The sequence below is a fragment of the Lathamus discolor genome, chromosome 3 (assembly GCF_037157495.1).
Source record: "Lathamus discolor isolate bLatDis1 chromosome 3, bLatDis1.hap1, whole genome shotgun sequence".
Lineage (NCBI taxonomy): Eukaryota > Metazoa > Chordata > Aves > Psittaciformes > Psittacidae > Lathamus > Lathamus discolor.
In genome coordinates this window covers 49722607-49739333 of record NC_088886.1, presented here as the reverse complement: position 1 = coordinate 49739333, position 16727 = coordinate 49722607, and the positions used below count along the sequence as shown (strand labels likewise).

The window sequence follows — 16727 nt, the reverse complement described above, 5'->3', positions numbered from 1 at the left end:
TTTTACTACTTGGCAATACAAAACCCCAAATCAAACAGAGAAACAGAAACCTAAACATGTCCAGAAAAAGAACTTCTACTACTTTTCTTCAAGTATGTTCACATGAAACAGGAAATGCCAATTATAAACATTAATTTAAAAGTGTCAAATTGTGGTAGGCAAACAAATATTTTATGTCACTGTAGTAATACACACAGGTCTGAGCTCCCTACTGCAGTACCACTTACTCTCTTGCCAGTGCCTCTGCCTACTGGAGGATGTGCTTCAGCAGCTTGTCTGATTGTACACACCATCAACTCAATAAGAGCACTCTCCTGCCGGTCAGACATTGCTATGGAGGGAAAAGAAGAAGTCACAACAGTTCTGGTATGCGTGCAAGACATCTTAAAGAAGACGAAATCTGTGAATGCAGTCATGAAATACAGTGAATAAAGACAACATTTTGTCCCATTTCTAAAATCAAGGTTTTCTTGCTTCCACTTTGAACTACCACTCACATCATCTCAAAATGGATACAGCAGAACTAAAAGAAGTCCAGAGAAATGTAATCTAGAAAAACGACGAATGAAGGGGAATATAACAAAGATCTACAAAATAAAGAGCATCATGGAGGACAGAGAGCAACTGACTATTCACCGTCCCCTTCCTTCTGTTCTTTGGGAAGTTCTTCTGGTCACATCTACAGGATCAAAACCCACCAGGCTATGCATAAGCAAAGAACCAAAGTGCCTAATTTCCTGCCTGTGAAGATCCCTGAACTAGGACAATCCTGAAGGATTCTGAAGGCTCTCGAGTGACACTCCTTACCATTAAGGATGCACTGCCAACAACCTCCCTGGCTACCTTGTGCACACAGATCTATGATTAGTGAAAAGAGATTCAAAACTAATGGTGAAAGAACCCCCTTACTTTTTTTTTAATTCTTGAGAATTCATTAGGTTTTAACATTGTCTGGAAAATAATTAACACCTGAAGTGCATGTCTGTTCAAAACTCTATTAGCTATTTAATTTATCGAAAAGCTCATTTATACACTTGTTATTTAAACATTCAGACAAGAAGTAATCCTAGCCTTTAATATCAGCAAACTACAGTATAGCACACACCACAAGATGAAAAATAAGAGTACAAAAGAGTTGCTTTTGAAACAAAGTGCATTAAAAGTGGATTAAATTAAAATCCTCTTTAAATAGGCTTTCTAAACAAACCACAACATAAATACCTCTATCACCCAGGATGAAACATCTTTTTAAGGACTAATTAACAGTACTGGGCAGTATCAGTATAGTGCCTAAACAAATACCTTCTTCTCCTTGGACTGGTTCTTCCAAGAGCAATTCGGTCATACATTCCCAGTCCTTCAACAGCTCTTGAGAACTCTCCCACAAACTGTCCACCAAATAGGCTGCATGTTCATGCAACTAGAAAATCCAAAGCAAACATTAATACAGCATTCTGGTACAGGCAGCATTTCTTCAACTTGCACCATCATTTGGCCATGGAGTACATCCTGGGCATGTACTCTTGTCAGTTGGAAAGAAAATTCAGTTTAAAACTAACAGTGGAAGATCTTCTAACTGAATGATACAACAGCATGACAATGGGACTGTATTTTAACAGAAAATGGAATAAAACCAAATTGAGCTTCTTTTCCATAAAGCAGCTTGTTTGTGAAAAATCCTAAGAGTTCTGACTTAGAAGCTTTCCTCGTTTTCTTACTCTCTTTTTCTTAATGAAAAAAAGAGATGGTGAGACATGGACTAAGAGATCTGTGACATGTGTCTTGAACAGGCATTTATTTTTCATACATGCTACTACATAGACCAAAACCAGCAGCTGAAATCCTAAAGGGGTAACAGAATTAACACTAACTTTATCTGCAAAAAATGTTTTTATGTGAATTAAGACAACTGTTGTAAAGTGAGATAAATAATCCATAGGCTTCTAATGGTCTATAAACAGCTCTTTATAAAAAAAATAATAAGCACAACATGCAGTTCTGATTTGGCTGCCAGACATGGAACTGATTCTTTAACTGGAAAACACCTAAGACTGTATGGCAGGAAAACTGAAGTCACAATATTCTACTTTGTTTCTAACAAATCTCTCAAAACCAGCAACAGCAAAAACCAGCCCTAAGAGAGAAGTGATCTTGGGGAGCAGCGTACGGCTTGCCTGGGAAGGCACTCTGCTAATCATGGCTTTGGGAGTAAAGCTGAGTTTCTTTTCTCCACAGAAGGACAGACATGATTAACCCCCAATATCACACACTCAGATTGAAGGTTATTTTCTCTGGAAAATACAATGACCTGTTACAATCTAAGCTTTTAAGAAGCTGGAACTAAAAATACATTCACATAGCAGATTGAAGGCTCACACAAGTAGCAACGTTTCATCTGGACTTAACCTGTAGGTTTACAAGGTGTCTCTAAAAGGTTAACTGGGTCTAAATGTTATCCTTCCTTCCCAGCATCTCTGATTGTGTTTCTTTTCATTGTCAGAGTCAAGTGTCTTCAAGCCTTCGTAACAATTAAAATACCTGACTGAAATACCTTTCCTTTTTAGACAAAATATATTACCCTCCCTTATGCAGTGAAACATTTCTGTCTTTTGCCAATCAAATGTCTAATTTTTAAACCTTTCCCCCTCTATCTTCAGAGCATCCTGTACCTGATGGTTTATCTTCTCAAGTTTTCCCTCCACTCCACTGCCATTCTTCACCTGAATTGCTGTTAGTATGTTTACTATAAAACTTCCCATGTATGCTATCTCTATAAACTATGGGCAGAATCCAATCTTGAATGTGTTCATCAAATATCTAATGTCATCATATGTATGCTTGCATGCTCCATCCTCCAGCGTTTTCAAGATGCAACTGCATAAAGCTCTGAACAACCTCATTTAATCTCACAGCTGCCTCTGCTTTGAGCTAATGACCCTCAGGCCCTTTCCACTCTGAATTATTCTGATTCTAATAATAATTTGAGATATTATGTAATTTTTGTTCTATTCTGGTTCAATTTATTTTACTCCATTAAAAGCAACTCCAGAGGTATACTCCTTACATGGTTATCTCAAAAAATAACCAGCTACAGTTTTATGTAGCAATGAATCCTGGTAGCCACCGTACTACCAGAAATGCCATACTGAGGACATGCAAGAGCAAAATAAATCATGAAAAAGAATGGCGGGCAGACAGGGTAAAGGGCATACTGTATTTTTGAAATGATGAAAAAAGAAAAGGGAAGAACTTGTTATTGTATGTGGATACATCACTACTAAAGTTTCAGGTTTTATAAACATGTAAAGGTTAGAGAAGAATTTTTTACCTCACTTTCAAGAAAGAAAAGAACCAGCATTCTAATAAGGTTTCCATTTGGACTGTTTCGTCCTCTCCTCTTTGCTAGAGCCTCTTCAGCTTGGGGATCATGTCTGCTGAACAGTCTACAAATAAGCAAAAGGAGCTATCATATTTATCAAAAGAAATCTCATGTCTGCAGTAATATGATACGCATTTTCTTCATATAGTAGATTTGTTCATAAAACACAGTGAAAGTATCTCAAGCTATATCTTTCAAGGGAAAGAGGGCATGACCTTCACCTGTCTGAGAAGATTAATTTATCTTCAGAGTCTTCGAGTTCAACAGGGCTAGAAGAATTTCACACAGGAAAAAGCTCTCCAATATGTATTTATATTGAAGGATTCTTCACAGTTTTATATATTTGCATAATTCTTATAGTTCTGCATTTTTAACTTACCCAATTTACAGTGATGTTAGCACTTATTCCACTAATGCCTTAAGAACAAAAGTTGTTCCCTGCAGTCACACTGAGTGAGATATGGTATAAACAAACTTGACATCTCATTGAGCAACCAACCTCAGGTACAGGTAGCAGCATAAAGTACAAAGCAATCTACCAGTCAGCTATGCAGGGGTTTATTTCTGCATTGAGTTCCTTGATACATGGCTAATTCCAAACTCCTCTCCATGCTCAAATTTGCTAACTTATCGAGATCTCAGATGTGCCTACATTACAGTTGCTGCAATGATTGTTTTATTTTGAGAAGATTGAAAACTGTTTCCTGTTTCCACACTGAAACCAGCTTCAAAGTGATTTTACTACTATAATTCACTGAAGAGTAGGATGAGTTACACAAACCTGTAACACAAAGGTGATGTTTTCAGTTGAAGACATCATCTCTTCACCCCTGCTTATCTTAATAGGTAAGAAATGAGCACCTCTGCAATTGCTGAATTATCTTAAAACATGCACCTCAGGGTTGAGTCAGTGATCCTCTCTGTTATTTGCTTTCCTCTGCTAACTACAGGGAGAAATTCTAATGACTACCTTACATGTAGAAAGTTATATTTAAACATATAAAATTAGGTGAGATAAATCCCACCTCAAATGCCTCACGGAGATTCTAACTTATTTAAATGGAGCACCAGCTCTTATGTCTTAGCAAAAAGCAAGAGAAAAATAAGTGTTAGGAATGGAACCCCATCTTCCCTCAATGCTGTTCACTTTGAGAGACATTTGTAGTAACAAAGAATAATATCTCACTGTAAAGAAAAGTTAGGATAAAGTCTTTACACAAAGCGCACTAAGGTGCAGATATGTCTTCGTTAACCTTCTAAGGCATTTTTCAAAATTATTTTGTCACATGTCGATTAACAGAGGAATTTCAGTGTATGTTTTCTTTTTATAACCCTTTCTTCTAACCTGTAAAATGTTATGTAGGAAACCAAATGTAAGTGAATTTTGTAAATTACCTCCCTGAAACAGATAATGCCTGATCACAAAGATGGAATTCCTGAAATCCACAAATGAAAGCTTACAAATTACAATGTGGACTTCTAAATCACTAATAAACCACAGAATATTAGAATACTGACAAAGGAAAGCTTATGCTTTTACGTATTTTTTTCTATCATGTATCTTGGCATGAAAAATTAGATAACCTGGATTCTGATACAAATAATCTATAAATATATTAAAGAACTTCAATGTTATAATCCACGAGGGGAAAAAATAAAATCACTGCTAAAAGAATTTTAAATGGAAACCCTAAAAAAAGTTAACTGTTTTTTTTCACTTTCACAGTAAGCTGTGATGCGGCAATGTCCTAGTCATAGTTACTGAAGCAGCATGATTCACACTGAAAAGGTAGCTCATTTGTTTTGGCAGAGTGGGTACATGAAAGATGTAACCACAAGTGCAATATATCTATGGGGAAGCCAGCGAGACTAAAAACTAATTTCTTAATTATTACCACATACATCCCTCACAAGTTGACAATTCTGAAATAAACTTGTTTAAAATTTGTAAAAAGGATGAGTGCCTATCAGGTCGACAATAGAGATGTGTAGGCCCTATATATACATTATCACAATAGTAACTCAGCAAGAGTTGTGGGATTTAAACCAACTTTAGAGGTTTATGCAGTCTTTGCATATTTAACTCTTGAGGAGTTAGAAAAATTTATTTGAATTGTAGAGCAAGAAAAATGTGAATTCAGTTTCTTTGTCTTTAGGTCTTGAATTTAAACAAGAGGGTAAGTCTCTGTTTTAAATTAAATTCTCAATTTGCTACATTGGGATATTTCACTCTATTGCTTCTTTTGATCTTACCTCTACTAGGAAACATTCATAAATCTGGTCTTATTCCAGGGCAAAAGAGAACTTACTTTTTGTGAAGGAATTCTCCAGCTGCTACTGCAACAGGCCGGTGTGCTGAATACACCAAGTGATAAACATTCTCACAGTCTTCATTTGACAGAGCTTCTTCGCTTCCACTGGAAGAGTTAGAAAGTAATATCTGAACTAAACCACATGTTTTATTTCAATCCCCTCGCCTCCCATAACTTACTTTTGCCAGCTACAAGACTGATTTCCTTCATACAGAATCCTAACTAGTTGAACACTGACTTCACGAATCTTGGGTTCAATTTCCAAATACAAAGATATTTAAAAGGCCTGTAAGACTGGAAGTTTGTCTGATTTCCTCCTCCCAGGTGTAGAAATATATATATATACACAAAAGAACCTTATGAAAAAAAATAGGTCATCGCTGCTGACAAATCTTGCCCTGCTTAATTACTTAGACCATCACACTAACTACAACGCACACATTGCAACATACCAAACATGCCCTTCCAGTATTACTAAACTAAAAAGCCTAGAGTGTTACATGAGGAAAATTTAATTGCTTGCTTAAATATATTTAGTTCTATAGCAATGTCTGTTTGTTTTCAAAGCTTTCAATTTTTAACATATTCAGACCTGGGACTGGGAAAACCTGCTTCAGTCCCCTGACCTAGTCCGTTTTCAGGAGTTAAGTCTTTTCACATGACAGCCCGTGAGCTCTTGTGTGCTGTGGGGCAGGACGTGCCTCTCTGCTGACCTGGTAAGTAGGAAAAAATATTCCCAACTCCAGCTGCCGAGAGGGCCATCAGATAAAACTACCTCGGCAATGGGAGAAAGCACAGAAATGTTCTGGATGTGGGCAGTAGAAAACTAAACCAGATTATGTCACAAAGTTGGGACACAGAACTAGCACTGTGCACCCACTGATCACATCAACACATAATTACTTTAGGACTGAATCACGGTGTGCATGTAGAATTACGATAATGCTGATACAATAAACTGTCCATCACTTTTACAGTAGTTATTGTGCTGACTAGAAATAGACTTCATTTTCAACAGCAAGGAACTGAGTCTGATCATACCCTGCTGTGCTGGATGAAAGATGATAAGAAGTTTATTTTCCAGAATTATTTATTGAGAAGAACAAGCCACCTTTTACCCATACCATAAGTAAACAACATAGCTGGGGCTTCTGCTGTTTCTAAGCTCAAGGTAGATTTTGTGTGTGTGTTTTCTGAAACTCAGAAAAACTTCAATTTTTCAGCAATATTCTTGAAAAATGCTATTGCCCATGGAACAATTACATTCCATCAATCAATATACCAGCACTGTCACATACAGGAATATTACTTCCCTCCTTGCTTGGTATTTGTCAGAAACATCTATGTATCAGGACATCATTTGGCTTCATACTACAAATACTTCTTCACTGGTCATTTCCCATGGTGATTTTTCATGAGATCTTTTTGGAGTTCCTGCGTGACAGAACACTGCCCTGAGCTATTCAATATGTCTTCTGGTGCTAAATGCATTTAACTATGTTTTCATCATGCATCTCTCATCAAAGAGAAAACAGAACAGGGGAAAAAAAAAGGTGCACTGGATAATTTTTGACCTAAAATCCTACTGTGTTCCTGAACATTGCTATTAATGTAGGGAATAGATGTGTACTACATCTCCTTTGTGATCACATTTGTTACTTTTGCTTCAAAAATGTTAACAGTAGGTACAAGATTTCCTCTCCTCCAAATATTACAAGTCTAATATCTGTAAAACAGTGACCCATAAGTAAAAAAAATGAAGTCCAGGCTTCTTTACTAAGAGGAAAAGCTAGTCTGATCTTTCACTCAAATTCTGCACGCCCAAAAACATTCTTCAAAGTGAAGCCACTATAAAGTACAGGGTATAAGTACAGTGCAGAAATTCTACACACCTATTTGTAAAACAGAGGTAAAACAATATGGTCATGAAGCTAAAAGAAGATACTGTCTCATGGAAATACAGTAGGTAAAGTATAAAAAAAGTACTGATGTACTGAGACTACTAGTATATCCATTGCACTTCCAATTCAGCCTTCCAATACCTTTAGAGGCCTACAAGAAACTTTTTTATAAGGGCAGGTAGTGACAGGACAGGAGGGAATGGCTTTGAACTGAGAGAGAGAAGATTTAGATTAGATATTAGCAAGTGTAAAGTAACAGATTCACTTCATTACACAAGCAAAGAAATCAAGTCAATTACATTTTACTGCTTCAGGTAACTTTCAAAGGGAATACACAGGTTTTGAAAAATACTCACTGAAGTATTAGCGTGACTAATCGAATGGCTTCCACAGCTACATCATATTCCTTATCAAGTGTCATTGATACAATGCGATCCTGAAAATGAATATTATTACAGTGACAAACCAGAAACGCACAAACAGCTATCAGATGAAGAATTCCACAGATGACAAAAGAAATACTCTCAGGGATAAAGATCTTTCAACTAGACATATGAAAGCCCTTTAGTATTACTCAGCCATTTAATGTACATCTTAGGAAGCTACGTGCTATAAGCACAATGGAGCAATAGGCAAGTACACAGGAATGAGAATGATTGATTAACAAACAATCCTTATCCTTGTGTGCTTTCCATAAAACAAACAAGCAGACTTTGGAGTTGAAGCACTGTTCTGGACTGGTCTTATTTAACAGTTCTTTCCTGAAAACGAATGAACTTGGGTTGGATGACCAGAAAAATTGCCCCACTTTATCCCCTGGAAACAAATAATTTGAGAGCAATGAATGCTGCATAGATACATACCTGGAAACACTGTGAAGAAAGTGACACCTGCATATTGTCTATCAAGTTGTGGCCTTTATACCTGGCTACATTTTAAGGCTTGAAGCTGATCTCAAGATCAAGCTACAGACCTTCCACAGGAAAGCAGGAAATTCTACGGGTTTACTTTCTGTCTTCCCATACTCTTTCTAGGGGAGAAAAGCACACCCCTTCCAGTCAAACCTGATGATTTTATAATTCCTAAGGACCCTGTAGTTATGAAAAGTCTCCTAAGGGTTTCTTTCTCCTTAGTTTCAGTTTGTTTACTGGCAACTGAAAATAGATGCAATTAGTCTATGTTGTCCTTCCTATCTGGGGAGAATTTCTATCCATCCATAAAAATACAGTATGTCTTGATGTTCTCTGCTTGACTGATCAAGTTAACGAAAAGAAATTGGGCCATCTGAAAATAAAACTTGATGGCTCTGGCTTGACCTACTTCAGAAAAGACTAGGTACTATATGGCATTTTTGGATGTGAAAAAATAGTTGGGGACTGAAAAGGAAAAAAAGTGAAGTGTTAGGAAACAACAGTGAAAGTCAACAAGAACAAATCAGGACAAAATAAAGGTGTTCACCTCTTTTCTCTAATGCTCAGGGCATTTAAAGGCTGAAGGTGACTTTCAAGCAACTGATGTTTATTTCAATATTGAAATTTGGGAATAGCATATGGCTTTCTCAAGTGTTAGCATTCAACAACCAAGGCTGCTAAGATACCTGGTGTCACTATGACTGAATGCACCTCTATCAATTGTCATTAAGTTCCTGGGAAATACTATACCTTTAACTGTTATATCTAGACAGTTTTAAAGACTCTAAGAACTCCATTAAGAGACTAAAGCAGTGAAATGACTTTCCAAGCAGGAAATTCTGTGTATGGACAAGACAAAAAATTTTTCCTAAGCTCCTGGCCAAGGAACGACAACTAATAACATCAAGAGAAAGAACAGCCAGAGATACTGGTATTAAAAGTTCTAGTGAAATTTCATATACTCTCTCAATGTGTCTCTTGAACTCCAGGATACCACAGGGAGGGAACTAATTGCACATGAAGGAGTAAGCACAGAAGTATAAAACTCCTCCTTCATCTCTGAAAAAAGCCTGGAAGTGAAGGGATAGTCTCTCGTACCTACAAAGCAAGAGATACTCTCAGAATTTGGAGTCCTTCTGGACTTTTACTGATGCTACAAAGATTTCTTATTCAAAAAGACTGTTCCCTCCTCTTAGTTTTCCTCAGAAACATCAGGCTTAAAATAAACAGTGTGGATGTATCACTTGCTTATTCTCTGCCTTGGTGCCAGCATTTCTGTGTGATGGCATCTGCCACAGGTACCAAGATCCCTGAAAGTGAGACCTGAACACCTAATGTCTCTGGAAATGTAGCTTCTGTGCTTTAGCAAGTTACAAACCCCAGCTACTCAATTTGCTTTAACAAAAATTTGCTGTACCACTCTACAGCAGTAGAACAGGGCACAGGCTTGTATTAAGAACATGAAATACTAATTTTCACTGTCCGTGAAGATCGGTTTGCAATCACGTGTCAGGCTGTGAATAAGGCTGGCTGAAGAGTGAGTCTTATCTCCTTCTACCTCTTAGATGATGAAGACAGCACTGGCCTGCAAAGGGTCAGGGATGAGGCACACAAATTTAACAGCTGCACCTACAATTGCTGGTGTCTTGACTTTGGCACTGACCGCAAAAGAGCTAATTTGCATTTTTCCCATATGGCTCCAGTTAATGCTTGCATCAGACAGGACTTTTAGATGGAAAACAAGTCTCCTCTTCAATGGACACAGTTTTGGGGTTTTTTTGGACAAAGCTTTTTTTTAGCATATCACCAATTCCTAGAAACAACAAACAAATGTTGGAAAGAACACACATCTTTCCTTTGGAGAAGTGACATTATTAGATGCCTGTCACGGCTATTTGGAAGATGGTGAAATATTAACACCCCAGTGCAAGTAATTCTGGATCAAATTAATTTATACTTTGAACAGCCAGAAGATCTCTAGAGAGATTTCTCTTGACAGTTTGAATGGATTGAGCTGAATAGCAGCTGAACTGTGCAGCTCCATTAAAGTCTGATGAGGAAAAATAAATAAGCAGCCATAGAACTGAGAATGACATTTAGCTCAATTATTTTTCAGGGGGTGGTGTCAGAGTTTGTAGTTGCAAGACATTTAAGTAATGTATCACAGATTCAAAAAGCATTAATTTGAAACTTTGCTCCATCCTGATGCCAAAGGCCGCATCCTTGTCAGCACAGCTGTAAATCCAAGTGCAGGCATTTGGAAAATGCCAGCTTTTTGTTCTCTTGATGTGGCTGCAAACTGAAATGAATAAATCATCATGTTAAACTTATCTGTACTCGAGGCTCACAGAGACTCTGAGCGCACCTTTTCTCTAATTTATTTCATGATACAGATTTCTGTAGTAAAAACAGCTGTAATGGAACAGAAGACAAGGATTTCTAACAGAGCTTCCCTTCATCTTTTTGACAGAAATGAAAATTCTTCATGCCATTCTAAACCAAGCAGCAATGCCCCGGCTAACCTAACTTCTAACAAAGAAAACTGTCTATGCAGTGAAAAAGCCAGGAAAAAGTACTTAAAGGTTTTATGTTCTGCTGGCTTTTTGAAGTACATTACCAAGTAACTATTTCACAAAGTGCCTTCAATTGCCTTGAAAGTTTTGCTGGTGATGTGACAAGTTCAGACACAAAGCAGCATTCCTCTAACAAATTACAGGAGGCTAAGAGAGAAGCATCCAGCACATTTTCTAGCAGAGAGCAGACATGGAGACCATGACAGTTTTAGTGGCCTATTTCAAAATACATCAGATTACAGAAGGAGCAAATACAAACAGATCTGTAGGTCTGCACAGATGGAACAATAAAAATATTGGAGTTGGACAGTTAATTTTTCTGGAGAGTTAACTAGTATTTCTGGTTGTCCTGGGATGATAAGCAAACCAGACTTATGGAGGTATTACAAAAACAATTTGAGGTCTGAACATGTTTGCCAGGTACTCTTCTAAGAGAGGAAACTTGGTCTTTACTGCAACAGTTCCAGAAACTTAGTTTGCAACATCAGAGAAACACAGGCCTTCAAGCGATCTCACAAAATGACCTAGTTTCATCTCCTACTTAAAAGTCAACTATACCTAGTCCATTCTTGACAAATATTTATCTATTTAATTTGCCCTTAAAAATCTCAAACAAATAAAATCTATTAAAAAAGAGCCTAATCTATTATATAACTATCAGTCTGGACAAAAATCCTTCCTTAATATCTAGACATTACTGCAGCTCAAGCATCTTTTTTCTCCATCTCAAGTGAATGTCGCAAAAGGCTGATAACCGTTAAGTTTTTATGAATCATTTACATGCAAGGAATATATGACAAGTTTTCTACATTCTGTGCTTTCCTAGATCAAATCGGAGGAGTTAACACTAACTGCAATGACAGACAAAAACCAGGGAAACAGTATAAAAATCTGTAGTGATGAATTTTTAACTCTCATGCATAGTATAACAATTTATGAGTATTTAAATCAAACAGAAGCAATGGCTGTATTTCCACACTCATCTCTCTAAACACCACACTCATGAAACAAAGCAGTCATGCCACAAAGTGAGTTACAGCCACGTTCTTACCAAGATATTATTCAAAAAAGCGCATTTGTGCCAGTAAAAAGCCCCCTGTAAAATCTTTCTCCAGTACTTATCTTCGAAACAGGACAATCATGCTCATGGGTTTGTCTAAAAGACCAATGTAATCTCCTGTTCTGCAGCAAGAAGGCATTTCATTGTGTTTTATTGTATAACATTCTGCATCACAGAATATTGTGATGCAGATCAAAGTATCTCTTTCTCCAAACACAAGCACATATTCAGCTAAAAAGCTGTCATGCAAACAATCTTTTGTTATAGGCTGTTACTTTCGGATGTATTTCAGATTGAGTGAAACACCCAGTACACACCCTTAAAATTCAATAAATCTGAAATTAAATAAGTACAAGCAGATTGAATGATGACAATTATAAACTATCAATAATGCAAACAGACAAGTAAGCATCCTGGCCAAGCCTGACAAATCTCACAAAATAAACACTGTAAAACTAATTTGGCTTAATCTCAGCATTTAGTAATACAGTTTCACTACTGCCGTTACAATCCCTGCCACAAACAAATGATTTCATTTTTGCATTTAATATACATGACTAAAAAGACTGCAACAGGATGAGACAGATGATACTTTTGTTTTCTGTACTCCATCCAAAAAATTTTATTTCCTCTTACCTTGAATCTATTAGTGAACAGCTCCAGTTTTGGAAATAACTCTCTGTTGGTATACAGACTCTGTAGAGCTTTCAAACACTTCAACCTCACTTCACCTTGCTGAACAAAACATACTAAGATTAGCCAATAGAATATCCTAAGCAAATGCACATCTAAGCAAATGTACATGAATATTAAATATCATATTGTAATTTGTTTAATATACGTTTAAAATTTTATGAGTTATCTAAGCCAATTTGCAATTCAGCTAAAAACCAAAAACCACATGCAGCTGCAGACAAACAATGTTAAATTTTATCCCTATTTGCATATATGAAGGATTTAATTTGCCATCACTTAAACGTCTGTTACGGTTTCGCTTTCAAGTTAACTCCACAAAAAAGATAAAGAATACAGTAATTACTACGAAATAAAGACATATGATCTCAAGGTGGTTGGTGGAGACAGCATGGCTATTTATCTTTAGAAAAGAGACTACAGGCAACTTCTGCCTGATATCTGGTGTTTACAATCAATGTACAAGCATTTAAAATGACTGAGCATGGGTTGTGTGTAGCCCAGTCAAGCAACAACCATCTCTGAGCATTGTCTTTTCCCAGGGTCAGAAGAAATACATGCTGGATTCATTATTATGAAATTTTCTACAGCCCATCTCTCATCATAGGATAGGCACAGGCTGAAGGATGCAAAAGGCCTGAGAGACCCTCCAGTGGGGAGCAAGCTGATGCCACAAGAACACCACATCTAAGCCACAGCATGAGAAGCCCTTGGGAAGAAGAGCAGCTCATTCCATCTGACTTGTTCTGGTGGCAGCAGGTCATTCCCAGCTACTCTTTAGATTGCTTTGGTCTGGTGGACTCTAGGCAGTAAATGTCATCACTGATCATTAGCAGAGGATGTAAGCATGTTATGGCCTTGGCTTATTTCACCACAGAAGATCAGCATCAGTTCTGGCATGTCATGAACACTATGGAGCAACAGTGAGGTAGCAAGCTTAGTTATAACTCCACTGAAGACTGTCCCAATTGCCAGCAGATGGCTTATTATTCACCCAGTGCTGTGGTTCCAAAATGTAAAACTTCACACTGGTTAGAAGAAAAAAAAAGATAAAAATCACTGCCAACAGCAGCAGAACATGAGACCTGGGCAGAAAAGGTCTGGACTCCCTGTGGTGTCCAAAGCCTTTGTGGACATCAGCAAACACCCTGGATCAATGGGCCCAGAGTTAAGTTCAGGCCTGATACTGAGAGTCTCTAAGTCTTAAAAGCACAAATCAAGCAAGGTAGATAGGAAACACACCTGTGAATCTGGTACTTGTGTGGCCTGCCAGAAGACTGAAGCCAGATGCTAACAAAAGCATATTGAACCAGGCTACTGTCCTGTTGCTTACCGATGTGACGCAGAATACAACTGACTACAGGAGCAGGTGAGGAAGAGAGAAATGTGTTACATCTGGTCCCTCTAGCTGACAGGAAAGGCACAGGAGACGCAGAGGCAATCCCTGGAAACTACTGCCTTTCTTGGCAGGACAGCTAAAAAGCCTTGTTTTAAACTATTGGTCAAGGTTGGAATTCATCTCTTTGGAGAAGGAAAAAACCCTGCATGTCAGCTTGCTAATACTGTTAAGAAGGTTTTAAAATAGAGTCAATGGAGATTAGTGAAAGGAACCCAGCAGGGAAGCATGAACAGCAATGACCTGGACAAGAACCTAAGAGAGGCAGAAAAGGAATGTGTACATGGATACACTCCACTGAAGTCCAGAAGGAGGTAGCACTGTGCAACAGACCATCAACATGCCAGACATGAGACATTTCTTGAGTATGAGGATCATCCAAGTAACATGAGCTTTTAACACCCCAAACACTTTCTGGGGAAAGAAACACAGCAGCAATTTCCTATCTAGCAGTGAAATAGGTTGGTAAGAAAGCTAAAGTTAGGGTAATTCCTAAGAAACTTATGCCAGGGTAAAAGCTGCAAACAGTGACGCAGAGCAAGGACAGGAAGGTGTATACTAAAATAAGAGATTAACTTATTTAACTAATTAATTAATTAGGAGGTCAAGCACAAGAAGAATACAAAAAAAAAGACCAAAAGGAAGACATGATCAAAAAGGCCTGGGCACAGTATGCAATGGATGCAAGAGGTAACGAAAAAAACTTCATTAAGAGGTAATGAAGAAAACAAAAAAAAGTTAGCTTGCTTTGGAGGGAGACGAAAAAAGTAACTGCCACTTTTTATGTGTTCAGTGGGTTGGAAAAGAAATAATAAATTAAAATTACACCAAAGACTATTTAGCTTATGCAAGTAAGAACTTCTTAGTTAAGCACCCAAGCTGCTACAGAAAGCTGTGGAATAACCAATACTAGAGGGTCTTAGACAATATGACTGAGAATCACTGTGGATTTACAGTGAAACAGGGAAGGAAAAAGCAAAAATATTTCCAGGCCGGATTTTATCCAGATTTTCTGCCCTTCTGAGCTGAAGTTCATCGTGAGTATAAGTCAATCTAAGGCAGCAAATATTTGCAACTGTGCAGTAACTTCAATTCTGTTAAAGAAAACGAGCAGTGATTTGCAGCTGTTGTTGTGTATTCACATCTATGCTTTACAGACGTAAAGAACCTATCTGAAAGCCTTGCCATTTTCTAAGTAAATAACGGATAAATTATATGCATTATCTGCATTCTAAAATTAAGACTTTGCATCCTCATAAGTTTCATCTTTCAGAAAAATACACTTACGATTCTGTCCAATTTATAATTGTGACACTCGATTACTGAAGAATCCTGAGTTAATCCACAGTCATTGGTTCTATGCATGCCTCTTTCTCCAATCTAATTATACCTGTAATTCCCCTTCTCTCAAAGCGTTTTTAGACAATTACTTTAATATTTTTATTCTTTTTGTTATAGAAATAACTACAAAAAAATCATTTTTCATGAATATGAAAATATGTCACACTAATACTTAATTGCTAATGCTTTCTTTTATGTGCAATTTGAAACTCAAACCTAAGCCAAAAACATTCAATTTATCAACTCTGTTTAATGATAAATAGTTCTCATATTTTCCTTATTTTTGTTGAGATAAGTTCCAAGTTGAGGCACTTTAGAGTTTCAAGCAAAAAATTGTTACTGCTGCTAATGAAGCAAAAAGAAATACATACACCTTTCATGACAGCAGTATGAGGGAGTCTACATTTGTTTGGGAGAGTCATGCTCTACTCAATATTCTCTTTAATATGGCAGACTTATGAAAAAGAATCCATCCTGATGGAAGCTCACAATTTCCATATTTTTGCCATGCTAATCACAGGGCTCAAACCAACAATCTGTAACTCTTGTGTGGGTCTCATAGTGGTCTACAGCCTTAGATCAAGCCACCTCAGATTCTTATGAATGGTCCATACAGTTGATAGTTTTGAGCATTAGTCTGCATCTCTCAGTGAGATCCAGACCCCTTTTAAAGTTCAGTGGTACCACAGCTGCAGAAATTAAAGGTGCACTGCTATGTGTCAGTTCACATGTCAGTCAAAGGCTGAGATCACAAAGAAATTGACTTTCTGAGCCCCCAGAAACACAGTTTTCAGTATTTTCAAAATAGGTGGGTGGTAAAGAGAGCAGCAGAGTAATTCCTCTCCTTTCACACTTTCAGCTTATTTGGGTTTGGTTTTTTTTCCCCCAATTGTTTTTTTGGTGGCTAAGGGTATTCTGCTCTTTTAAAGAAGTTATCAGAATTTAATAATAGCTAAGCCCTGCGGAGAAGGACTTGGGGGTGCTGGTCGATGAGAAAATGAACATGAGCCGGCAGTATGCGCTCACAGCCCAGAAAGCCAGCTGTATCCTGGGCTGCATCAAAAGAAGCGTGACCAGCAGGTCGAAGGAGGTGATCCTGCCCCTCTGCTCTGCTCTTCTGAGACCTCACCTGGAGTATTGTGTGCAGTTCTGGTGTCCTCA

At 37.6% G+C, this 16727-nt stretch overlaps 1 protein-coding gene across 3 annotated transcripts in view; it reads right to left on the bottom strand.

The window, feature by feature from the left end:
* Window positions 1–16727, bottom strand: part of STAG1 (STAG1 cohesin complex component) — a 183435-nt gene that overhangs the window by 41530 nt on the left and 125178 nt on the right. For all 3 annotated transcript variants that reach the window (XM_065675112.1, XM_065675113.1, XM_065675114.1), the window contains 6 exons: window positions 12773–12871; window positions 7949–8028; window positions 5689–5796; window positions 3329–3443; window positions 1303–1420; window positions 228–331 (listed from right to left, as the gene is read on the bottom strand). In XM_065675112.1, coding sequence (XP_065531184.1) covers window positions 228–331; window positions 1303–1420; window positions 3329–3443; window positions 5689–5796; window positions 7949–8028; window positions 12773–12871 — 624 coding nt within the window. The remainder of the gene's footprint in view (window positions 1–227; window positions 332–1302; window positions 1421–3328; window positions 3444–5688; window positions 5797–7948; window positions 8029–12772; window positions 12872–16727) is intronic.